The sequence below is a fragment of the Euprymna scolopes genome, chromosome 8 (assembly GCF_053919585.1).
Source record: "Euprymna scolopes isolate OS-2025 chromosome 8, ASM5391958v1, whole genome shotgun sequence".
NCBI classification, from domain to species: Eukaryota; Metazoa; Mollusca; class Cephalopoda; order Sepiida; family Sepiolidae; genus Euprymna; species Euprymna scolopes.
Window position 1 is genome coordinate 119,201,981 of NC_136489.1, and position 12,210 is coordinate 119,214,190.

Consider the following 12,210-nt stretch of genomic DNA (forward strand, 5'->3'; position numbering starts at 1 on the left):
TGTAGTGGAATGGGGACAAAAATGGATGGTCACATTCAATGCTGCCAAGACTAAACTGGTTTCCTTTAATAATTACAAGAAACCTTCTCTGCCATCAATAGCAATGGCCAGTGACTCTTTATCTGAGAGTACATCTTTCAAACTCCAGGAAACATGAGGTGGAACAGATACATTGAAAGCGTTGCCAGGGCCGTTGCGAAAAAGGTAGGCTCTCTCTACCATGCTAGAAAACTACTAAAACCTGAAAGTATCCTGTACCTCTATAAGGCCACTATTCACCCATGTATGGAGTATTGCTGTCACATTTGGGCTGCTGCATCTGCTACTAGTCTCTCGCTCCTAAAGGTTCAAAAGAGAGTCGCAAATCTGATAGGCCTTGAACTGGCATCTAAGCTTCAGCCTCTGTCCCATCGACGTAATGTTGCATCCTTCTGCCTGTTCTACAAGTATTTTAATGGTGAATGCTCTGACGAACTGCAGACACTTGTACCCCCACGATGTAGACACCCTCGACAAACCTGACAGGCAGCTAAATTCCACCCCCACACAGTAGAGATCCCTAGATGTAAAAGATCTTTCTACTCCAGTAGTTTCTTCCCCAGAATCGCTAAACTCTGGAATTCCATTCCAAGCCACTGCTTCCCCAACTGTACTAACATGCAGAAGTTCAAGTGTCATGTGAACCGACATCTTGCTGGCCTAATCCCAACATAGTACCCCAGTAGTTGTTGCCCCTGATAGTAGCCCCCTACACCAAAGTGGCAATGTGCCTTGTTTGGGGTGAAAATGTAATAAAAAAAAATATCTAGATGTGGATCTGGATGTGGATATGTAATTGGATCTGGATGCATATCTAGATGTGGATCTGGATGTGGATATGTAATTGGATCTGGATGCATATCTAGATGTGGATCTGGATGTAGATATGTAATTGGATCTGGATGCATATCTAGATGTGGATCTGGATGTAGATATGTAATTGGATCTGGATGCATATCTAGATGTGGATATGTAATTGGATCTGGATGCATATCTATATGTGGATCTGGATGTAGATATGTAATTGGGCCTGGATGCATATCTATATGTGGATCTGGATGTGGATATGTAATTGGATCTGGATGCATATCTATATGTGGATCTGGATGTAGATATGTAATTGGGTCTGGATGCATATCTATATGTGGATCTGGATGTAGATATGTAATTGGATCTGGATGCATATCTAGATGTGGATCTGGATGTAGATATGTAATTGGGTCTGGATGCATATCTATATGTGGATCTGGATGTAGATATGTAATTGGATCTGGATGCATATCTATATGTGGATCTGGATGTAGATATGTAATTGGGTCTGGATGCATATCTAGATGTGGATCTGGATGTAGATATGTAATTGGGTCTGGATGCATATCTAAATGTGGATCTGGATGTGGATATGTAATTGGATCTAGATGCATAAGTAGATATAGATATGTAAGTGTATATAGATGTGAATGTTGCCACTGACTGAAATTCATGATTAAATTTGTTTTCTTTTCTTTTCAGTTAATCGAAATTCCGAGGGAAGAATGAATGTTTCAAACGAAAATTTCAATCACCGTTGGCATATGCGTCGGAAAGTGGCTTTCAAAGCTCTGAAGTAAGACACTTTTTTGCCAAATATGTTTTGCATGCAAGTCGCTCCAGACAAAGCATGAAAACATTTGATGTAATGAGCTAATTATGATAATAAAAAAGGGAGAAGAAAATAAAATCACTTCAAGGCAAATCAAGCCTAATTTAAACCTCCACCACTTCGGTGTTGGCGATGGGTGCAACGGCAAAGACGTAACATTTTTTTTTTTCACATTCTTTTTCTCCTTTGTGGTACAGGTTCGAGCTTGCCTACCTGCCTACTACCACTTTTTTTTTTTTTTTTTGCTCAACAAAGTAAAGCAACTCTTACTTCTTTGAGAAAGGAAAAAGCAAATTATATTATCTGTTCCACTCCTAAGCAATTAGAATTAAGATATCAGATGAGGAAGGTGTATATCATTGGCTTTCTTAATTCGCCAATGGCATGATAAATCTACCAAAGTATGCGACGTCCTTTTGTTAAGATTTACTCTTAGCTGTGTTTAATTCCTTTTAAACAGAAAAGGTATTTCTGTATAATCTTCAATAATATCTTTCTTTATCTATAGAGTCAGGAAGATTTTCTATCACAGCCAACTTGAATTATAATGGAGAATTGATAACATTCACCCTTTACTTCTATTCTACCATTATCTACAGCCTTACATTATATGTTTTTTGTTTTGTTTTGTTTTTCATGAAAACTTCTGCAACTAAAATCTAACTTCAATTCTTTCTTGTGTCCAAACCAGCCATCTAATTTCAATATGCGACTGCTGCTAACCCTTCAAGACATCACATGTTGATCACATCACCTATTAGCCCATTACATTTCGAAAATCGTATATACACTTAACTTTAAAATTATTTGTGAAAAAAAAAAAATGTGACCCCTTGGTTCGACACCTTCCCACAAACCCTTACACATTGGTAGAGCACAGATGTCGATCATATACATGCATAACATACGCACACACTACACAGTACATATAAAACTGTTCTACTCGCCTATCCTTGCCCGCCAGACAGTATGTATACTCGATCTATAGCAGGCAAGCTCAATCTAAATTAGCACTTCCATAAGGTAGACAGGGATACAAAACCAATCGCCTACACATACATCTCACCATATATTTATATGTTTACATACATAGATTATCGAGTAATGTTTACATACATAAATTATGGAGTAATCCAACCTACCTTCTATGTAGCTAGGGTTATATTGTTTGAATTAGGAAAATGTGAATTAGCTACTGCCTCCATATAATGCTTGTAGTAATCCTATTTAGTAATAAATACAATATTCACTTTATTGTTTAATGCTTGATGTTCAACATATGGTTCAAATGTTGGGATTATTGAAGTTGAGTATGTATACCGTTCATGACAGTATGGAATATTCAAAATTATGCAGGACAAAGAATGTATAAGACAAATATTTAAAGAATAGAACGATAAAATTGTCGCTCTAGAAAAGACAACATGATTCCAGTTCCGTTTGATGAAAACCGGTTTTCTTTTTTTGTTGCAGATCATCTAATAATTGGCCAGCTGTGTACAAATCCCAAGAGCAATGGGAGCCTTCTATCATGTCTGAAAGTGACACAATGTTTAACGAGCAAGATCGGAGATGCGCCACTGTACAACTCATGCTCTCTACCAATCGAAGTTATGACAACAGGACCATTGCCAGCACCCTCAAAATGCATTGCTGAATTGCCACGAGTAACAGGGACGTGCTCAGGGTGAAGAAAACAAAGTTTCCGGCCATGGTTATGGTCTTTGGTGTGGTTTCAAGTGAGAGCGACATCATGCCATCTCACATCTTTGAAGTCGGCTTGAAAGTCAACACCAATGTGTACCTGGATGTGTCGAAGAGTGTGGTGATCTCCTGGTGCAATCAGGTGGCTGCTGGCAAACCCTGAGTGTGGCAGCAGGACCTCCAAAAAGACCCAGGCTTGGCTTCAAAAGGAGTGCTATGACTTTGTACTTTTCTCTCACTGACCCTTCTCTTCCCCCGGCCTAAACCCATTGGACTACTTCGTTTGGTCATATGTCGAGAACATCATCAACATGAACTCCCACAACACCAAAGCCAGCCTGATCGCTACCATCTACCGAGTATTTGCCAAGCTTCTGCCGGTGCTTGTGGAAAAGGCATGCTCCCAGTTCCGGACCCGTATCAAGGTCGTGATTGAAGCTGAAGGTGGCTACATTGAATAGATGTCAGCTCTACTACAAAATAAGTTACCTGGATTGATTTTTTTCAATAAAAGTTTAAAATAAAGCTGTAGTGTTGTTTTCTTTAGGGCAACAATTTTATTGTTCCATCCTGTAAAAATACACTTTAAATATATTTCTCTATTGACATTATATGCTTTTTACATTTTATATTTTATAATTAAAAAGAAAAAAAGTATATTGTTCATCAGTACTGCCCTGTAACAGGATTGAACTCACAGTTTTCATATTATGAGGCTTTTATGTTTAATATGCCACCTACTTATATTTCCCTCCTTACATCTCACATCTTCTGAAGTCTGGAGTCAAAGATGCCTTTGTGTTTTATACGCTCTTCTTCCCTCTACTTTTTTTACTCCCACCGTCAACCGTCAGATTATGAATCTTTTATACTTAATACATCCCCCCCCCCCTTTCTCCTATTCCCTTCCTCTTACTAGTGGGGTGTTTGTACATAGTGGAGACGACACATAACGAGGTACACAGAACGGGGACGGATAACGTCATCTATTATATGAATCTCACCTGTCTGTTTAAATGTATGTATGTATGTATGTATATCTGTCTAAAACTTTGAACAAAGGCGACAGATTTTCACAAGATCGGTATCATTTTGAAGCTCGACACTGCGGACGACAAATATCGAAAAATTGGCTAAAAACATTAATTCCTTCACCCTCAACTGGGCAGTTTTCTACAAGGAGGGCTGCATTTTTTGCGTCGCCATTTTTTGCAAGTCATTGTATCGGTTGGAATGACTTGTTTAATTTCAATGTTCCGAACTTCCGGTCGCGTCATGGAGTAGGGGTAAGACGTCAGGTTTTCTTTTACTTTCTTTCCGCCTTCACGTCATGGGTTCGAGCCTGCTTGCTTACTAACACTTTTTTTTGCTCAACACAAACCTCCAAACACCCGGGCAACGCCGGGCACCCAGGCTAGTTTATAATAGATGGTACACAGTTCATATTTATATTATGCGCTTGATATAAAGAGAGACATAGACAGTTTTTTTCTTTTTATACAGAGGGGATACATTATTTATGAAGGGGATACCGTTAACACTTTTGAGGAGGGTGTTTCATACAAAGTTCTTTTTACAAAGACAAATCATAAAAACATATAATTTGGTATTTTAGGTTTTGAAATGCGACAATCACGTTGGAACCAATTTTTTTTTACTCAAAAATTAGTATTTCCATCTGGGTTATAATATCAAGTTACCCTTCGAAGGCGGTTAATGTAAGTATTAAAAGTTGCCATTAAAGGGCGCTGATGTCGCATCCGGTGACATGACTAAGCGTTTTTTCAAATATGTATAAAAATCTGGTTGAATGATGACAAGATAAAGACTTAAAAATTACAAAACGACATTTATTTCAGCTGCTGCTGCTGCTGATGATGATGATGAGGAGGAGGAGGAGGAGGAGGATGAGGATGTATTCGAATGCCTTTCAGCGTTACATTGTCTTGTCTCCCTTTCTTTCACTTCCAAAAGGGGCTTAGCAAACTCTCCTCCTCTGACTGTTCCGAACTCAACTCCCGGAATCGACACTGACTGAACTGACTCTGATTTTGAATCCTCTTAACTGAATATATTGAATCTATCTTTGTTTGTGACGTCAGACACATGGTCAACCAGGTGAGAGTCCCTCAGGCGGATTCTATATATAACGCATATCTCCAAACACGCCTTTGCAACAGAAAAAAGATTCCTCAATCCATTGTCTACTATTCCTAACTGACCTGTCTTTGTTTTTTTTTAATTATTTCTACTATAAGAGCAATTCATTAAATTCCTGGAATCGCATCTAAATAGCGATACTTATTCTTTTCAACTCTTGAATACTGGGTTCGATTCTAGCCTTTTTCTCATATTAAATATTATTTTCAATCCTATTTGCATCGTTTCTTTATTCACTAGGATCTGTCCCCTTTCATGTATAACACTACTAGCCTCCAACTGCTTCCAGTTCTGTTTGCCCTTCATTGTTTTCATGTTTGGTAAAGTGCATAGACACACAGCATTTCATCGCAGTCATTGATGATTGCGAAATTGCTATTAATTATTAATATAAGTCATTTAGCTGCTAAGATTTTTCCAGTTGATTATTTGCTTTTTTTTTTTTTTTTTTTTTTTTTCTAATTTAATGTTTGTGTTTTCTTTTTCTATTATTAAAATACAGGTCGGCTTTATCTGGACCGAGTTTAACTGAAAAAATCACTCTATCAATTGACCAAGCATTAGGATATATGAGCAAATTAAAAGGACCATTCGATCCGCACAAATACATCGATTTGATTCTATACAACCTAATTGCTGATATTTGCCATGGAACAAGGTAAGAATTTCGGAAAAATAGTCGTTAGTTATCTCTCAAACTCCAAGGGGGAACAAATCTATCCAAAGAGATTTCGATAATAGGTTCGGTAGTCATGCAATTAAATTCCACGACTGGAGTCGACAAATGGCCTGGTAAATAACATTTATTGAGAAACATCACCTTTCAAAGAAAATAAAGGAATATGGGTATGATTACAAAATCTGAAAATCGGAAGAGCAGTTGCAATTGTGTTTTCTTTTAGTTACACCATCTTTGAATTTTACATTAAAATCACCAACGCTAAATCTACGTATTAATAAATAAAGGTTTGTATTACTATACACAAAGATGCGAAACATTGTCAAAAAACAAATATATAACAAATAAGGCAAGATTAATTATTTTTCTACCTAAATGAATAATTTTTTAGTGTTTTTTTATTTAACGTAACGTGTTTATTTGTCTCGAAAAACATACAGTGTTTACAGATGTATTTGAAAAATGCAAATGGCAGCAGAATCTGTTGAATACGTAAGTTTGGGATAATGAGTTAAAATTAAAAAAACTGTACAAAATACTGTTAGAAACACACCGAATATCTATCAGCCTATGTTACAGTAACATATATTGAGTGAGTTTCTAACAGTATTTTGTATAGTTTTTAGTTTTAACTCATTTTCCCAAACTTACGTATTCAACACAGAGTCCGTCGCCATTTGCATTTTTCAAATACATCGGTAAATATTATATGTTTTTCGAGCCAAATAAACACTTCACATTAAATAAAAACACTAAAAAATTAGCCAGTTAGGTAGAAAAGTAACTTATCGTGCCTTTGATAACATTTATTTATTATATATTTGTTTTTTTGACAACTTTTTCGAATCTATGTGTATAGTAAAACAAACCCATAAATTATTATCATAATTAGTATACAAAATATCTTATTTAATGTTTTATTAATTTATTATTTATAATTAGTTTATATTTATTATATTAGATTCTGTAATGACAGACAATTCAATGTACTTATGAAAGTAAGTTGTTTCCCTTCGACAGAGAAAATAAATGTATTGGAAAAAAAAAATAAAAGCATTTCTCATATTAATGAAAATAAATGGTTAATTAATTCTAACTAAATGGCAGTAATAGAAGTCCGTTTAAACGTAGTAATATACATAATAAAGACATTTTTTAAGGTAATAAATAAAATAAAAGTTAAGCAAAGTTTAAATCTAGCTAATCAATTGTAATTACCGTACACAAATTCAATGAATTTAATAGTTAGTTTCGTATAAAATAAACCTAAATACGCACACTCTGGATTTAACCGTTATCAATATTATCTAATATATTTTGTAATTTATTTGTATATACTCTCCAGTTACATCGAACTTTATAAATTAAAGGTTGGTATAAATAAAAGGTAAAATGTAATTGAATAAGCATATTTTCCCATATATATATATATATATATATATATATATATATATATATATATATATATATATATATATGATGGCAGCAAATTCGCTTTCGAACATTGCCATCACTCGATATAGCACACAAAAAAAATTATATAGAAACACGAAAACATTCAGTGATGGGCTGCACAAATGTGGCTTTTAAGCCCTACTAAGTATGTGTTTAGGGAGATCATTGATGTAGATCAGGAAGAGAGTTGGGCCCAGGATTGACCCCTGAGGGACTCCAGCATTAATACTGCAGGCCTCTGATGTTTGTCCATCGACCACTACTCTTATGAGCCTATCAGAGAGAAACGATTTAATGATAGAGAAAACATTTCCAGTTATACCATAGCTGGAAATCTTGTGAAGTAGGCCTTTATGTCATACCTTGTCGAAGGCCTTTGTTGTGTAGTAGGTTAGCCATTTCACACTGTGAACATTGAAGTCAATTTTTTCAGATATTCTCTTAAAGATAGTAACTCCGATGTTGTGGAGGCGATAGAGGGCAAATATAAACGCAGTAGTGTGAGCAAGTTCAACTCGGAAGCACATATAAGGTAAATTAGAGTCTTCTCTGGAGATGCCCCTACCACATGGAAAGCCATCTTTAATGTAGGCACATATTCCATGCCCATGGCGATATTAGGGGTCAGATTTGGATGTTAAGTTAGAACATCCTTTAATTACAGCTCAACAGGGCAATAGTCGGTCTAATGTCAGTTTTGCTTAGGAATAATAAGTCTGGTTTAGTCTCCTGTAATTGGGTTTCAACCTCTGGAAGATTGAAACGTAGACCCCTGATGTTGGAGGAGACATGGTAGTGGGGGTCTACGTTGGAAGTTGAAGATCTGGGTTTAATCGTGTATTCTTTTTGGAAACTTTTCATGGCAGAGTTTTGGGATTTATGGAATAGGTCGACAGATTGCTTAAAGCAGGGCAGAGAGGGAAAGTAAGGGAGAAAAAGAAACAAAGATATATATATATATATATATATATATATATATATATATATATATATATATATATATATATGCAACACATGATAAGGTAAAACTGTAGCAATTACCCACTAAGATGACATTGAGAAGCTCCACCAGAACCTACCTAATGGCAATACAGCAGCCCCAGTACTTTGCACCTACTGATAGAATAGCCTCCTTAGTGGTTAATCCAAGGTTCGGGTCCCTGCCTATCAGGCGGATAATGTCAACCCAGTTAAACGTTTACCTCCAGCACCCTTATTAGTGACATGGCTACAAGGATAGACAAAAAAAAAAAAAAAAAAAATTTCCGACATATCTGACGTCTGTTTATGCAGAATACAGCTTTTTCGTTTCCTTTTGTCAAAAAAAAAAAAAAAAAAAAAAATCAGTCATTAAAAATAAGGACTGAGGGACAAATTAGGAGAAGTGAGAGTAACGGGAGTTGCAGATAACGCATCCACAAAGCATTGTCTACTCTCCATTAAAAACAATGATAATATTAAGTAATTTACTTAATATAAACCCAACTGACGTGTTTAAGGGAAAGTATGGTGATAGATTCCCTCTCACTAAATGAAAATAAATAGAATCCTCGAATCTGTTGAAATTAAAAACTGAAATAAATATAAACATTAACATTTTCCTATAATAAAACAGAGAATACATATCACAATTAAACAACTTGTCTGCTGAAAGCTTCAGTCTGATATGGTAAAACATTGGAAGAATTTGGGAAAAGCATACAAAACATTTATTTTATGCAGTTTTTTTTTTTTTTAATCTCTTTCCAGATATGAATTCGATGACCCTGACTTCACAAAAATGGTTGATTTCAATAATAGTTTCCAAGAATTGTTTGGCAATGGATTTATCTCTGATTTTGTTCCATGGATGCGCATATTTGAATTATCGGCAATTCGGAAGATCGAGGCATATTTTAAAATGTTACGGACGGATGCACAAGCCAGTATTGATCAACATAGGGAGACTTTCGACCCAAGTGAGATTTTTAAATACATTTAATAATTTCATATTTATTATTATGGAGTAGCATGTTCTCATTCTGTCAACCATAACCAGGTAGTAATCTCTCTCTCTCTCTCTCTCTCTTATATATATATACACTTGTGCCCGATATTATTCATACCCCCTCTTGAAAATTGAGTTTATTAGGTGTAACTTTGTAAGAATTTATTGTTTACGTCCATATTGATACATATTCTTAATAAACCTCTTCTGATCATTTTCGTCATTTTAAAATCTCGGGATACTTGTAATAAAAGAAATATACAGCTATTTATAAAATCTGCAATGTTCAAAAATAATCATACCCCCTTATTTTTTCAGTATTAATCGAGTTTCTGACTGTTTGTTTCCTGTTTGATTCTTATTTTGAATGCTTTTATACAACCTTTGATTAATTTCATTTCGTTTTTTGCATTTTTCAGAAATTAAAATGATATCAACTGAAAACCAAAAAAAGAATAAAAATTATTAGAATGGGGAAGAAAAAAGAGCTTAGTAATGATCTTAGGACTAAAATTGTGAATTCACATAAGGATGGTTTAGGTTACAAGTCAATTTCCAAGAAATTGTAGGTCCCTACAGCAACAGTACAGAGCATCATCAAAAAATTCCAGAGCCACCACACAACAAACAACTTGATTGGTAGAGGAAGGAAAAGGAAACTGTCTGCTAGAGCCACCAGGAATATTGTAAGAAGTGTTAATGCAAATCCAACCACCACTACTAAGGACATTTTAGAAAATCTGGAGTCTTCTGGCATAAAAATATCAAGGCAAACATTGCAAAGGACTCTGCATGAAAATGGTCTGAAAGGAAGAAGACCAAGAAGGACTCCATTGCACACCGGAAAACGCCTTACAGCACGTCTAAAGTTTTCTAGGACCCATGTGAATTCTCCAGAGTCCGTTTTCTCAAGTATTTTGTGGACTGACGAAACAAAAATTGAATTGTTTGGCCATATGGATGCTTCTTACGTTTGGAGGAAGAAAGGAGAAGCTTACAACCCAAAGAACACCATACCCACGGTGAAACATGGTGGCGGTAGCCTAATGTTTTGGGGCTCCTTTTCGGCTAGTGGTCAAGGTAGTTTGGTCAAGATAGATGGGACCATGAAGAAGGAGCAATATTTGGAGATACTCCAGAAAAACATTAGACAGGATGCGGAGAAGCTCCATTTAGGACCAAACTGGGTCCTTCAACAGGATAATGATCCAAAACATACTGCCAAAATAGTCAAGAAATGGTTTGAGGATAATCACATTAATGTTTTGGAATGGCCTAGCCAGAGTCCTGACCTGAACCCTATCGAAAACCTCTGGCACATATTGAAAACTGAGGTTAAAAAGCGGAAACCTAGAAATTTGAGGGATTAAGAGAACTACTGCATTGAAGAATGGTCAAAAATCAGTGTTGATGATTGTAAAAACCTTGTTGATGAATATCCAAAACGGTTACAGGCAGTTATTAAGAATAAAGGGCATGCTATTGACTATTAGTAAGAGAGGTATGAATAATTTTGAACTAGTGCCATTATTGTTTTTCTTAGTATAATGCTTCAAACTTGCATAATTTATTTATTTGTTGAGTTTAAATTAAATGCTTATGCTTGATTTATTGTTTGAAATCCCTTTAATATTGTCTATCTTCTGGTTTGAGCAATATTCTTATAGAAATCTCAAAGATCCGAGGGGTATGAATAATATCGGGCACAAGTGTATATATATATATATATATATATATACATATATATACATATATATATATATATATATATATATATATATATATATATATATATATATATGCGCTAGTATGGGTACCTGGCGTTGCCTGGGTTGACATGAAGTTCAGTTTGAAACACGCCTGCTATACTAATCATTTTCATCATGGGTAACGTGAATACCCCCACAACAATTTCAAAAATAAAAGAACGGATAAAAACATGTAAATGTAATCGCCCCCCCCCAAAAAAAAAGAAGTACTTGATACCCTCCCCACCAGATATTTCGGCAGAAGGGATCACTGTCCAAAGAAAACTCACGATTTTGTGAACCTAAAAAAATAAAGTTTATAAACATTAATGTGTGCGTTTATGTTTTTTATTTAGGTAAATGTGTAGTTTAGCGGCGTAAATTATTTGCCAGACAAAAAAATATAAAAACTATTTATTTTTATATATTTTTCCCCGATTCCGATACAATTATTGATTCCGTACTAAATTTCTGATTCCGATACAATTACCGATTCTGATTCCGATAATTTATAAATATCTAAATGTTTAACTATAAAGGTGTTATTTTCTCCTGATTACTGTAAAAACACATCTTAAACATGCATATATGTTCTCAAACGTAAAAACACATTTGACGGGGAGTGATCTATATATTACTGGAAGTTTAAGTCAATAAATATTTATTATTTTCTCATTATTAAAAGCAATGGAAGATGTTTCTTAAACCAAAATCAAATAAAAAAAGATAATTTAAGGAATCGATTTTGGCATCAGATAATAGGCTCAAATTTTTTCGATTCTGATGCCGATTCTGG

At 35.1% G+C, this 12,210-nt stretch overlaps 1 protein-coding gene across 2 annotated transcripts in view; it reads left to right on the forward strand.

Annotated features, from left to right (window-relative positions):
* LOC145283743 (cytochrome P450 2B1-like) overlaps positions 1-12,210 on the forward strand; it is a 369,384-nt gene that overhangs the window by 322,627 nt on the left and 34,547 nt on the right. For both annotated transcript variants that reach the window (XM_080132805.1, XM_080132807.1), the window contains exons 6-8: positions 1,552-1,645; positions 6,048-6,203; positions 9,429-9,637. In XM_080132805.1, coding sequence (XP_079988931.1) covers positions 1,552-1,645; positions 6,048-6,203; positions 9,429-9,637 — 459 coding nt within the window. The remainder of the gene's footprint in view (positions 1-1,551; positions 1,646-6,047; positions 6,204-9,428; positions 9,638-12,210) is intronic.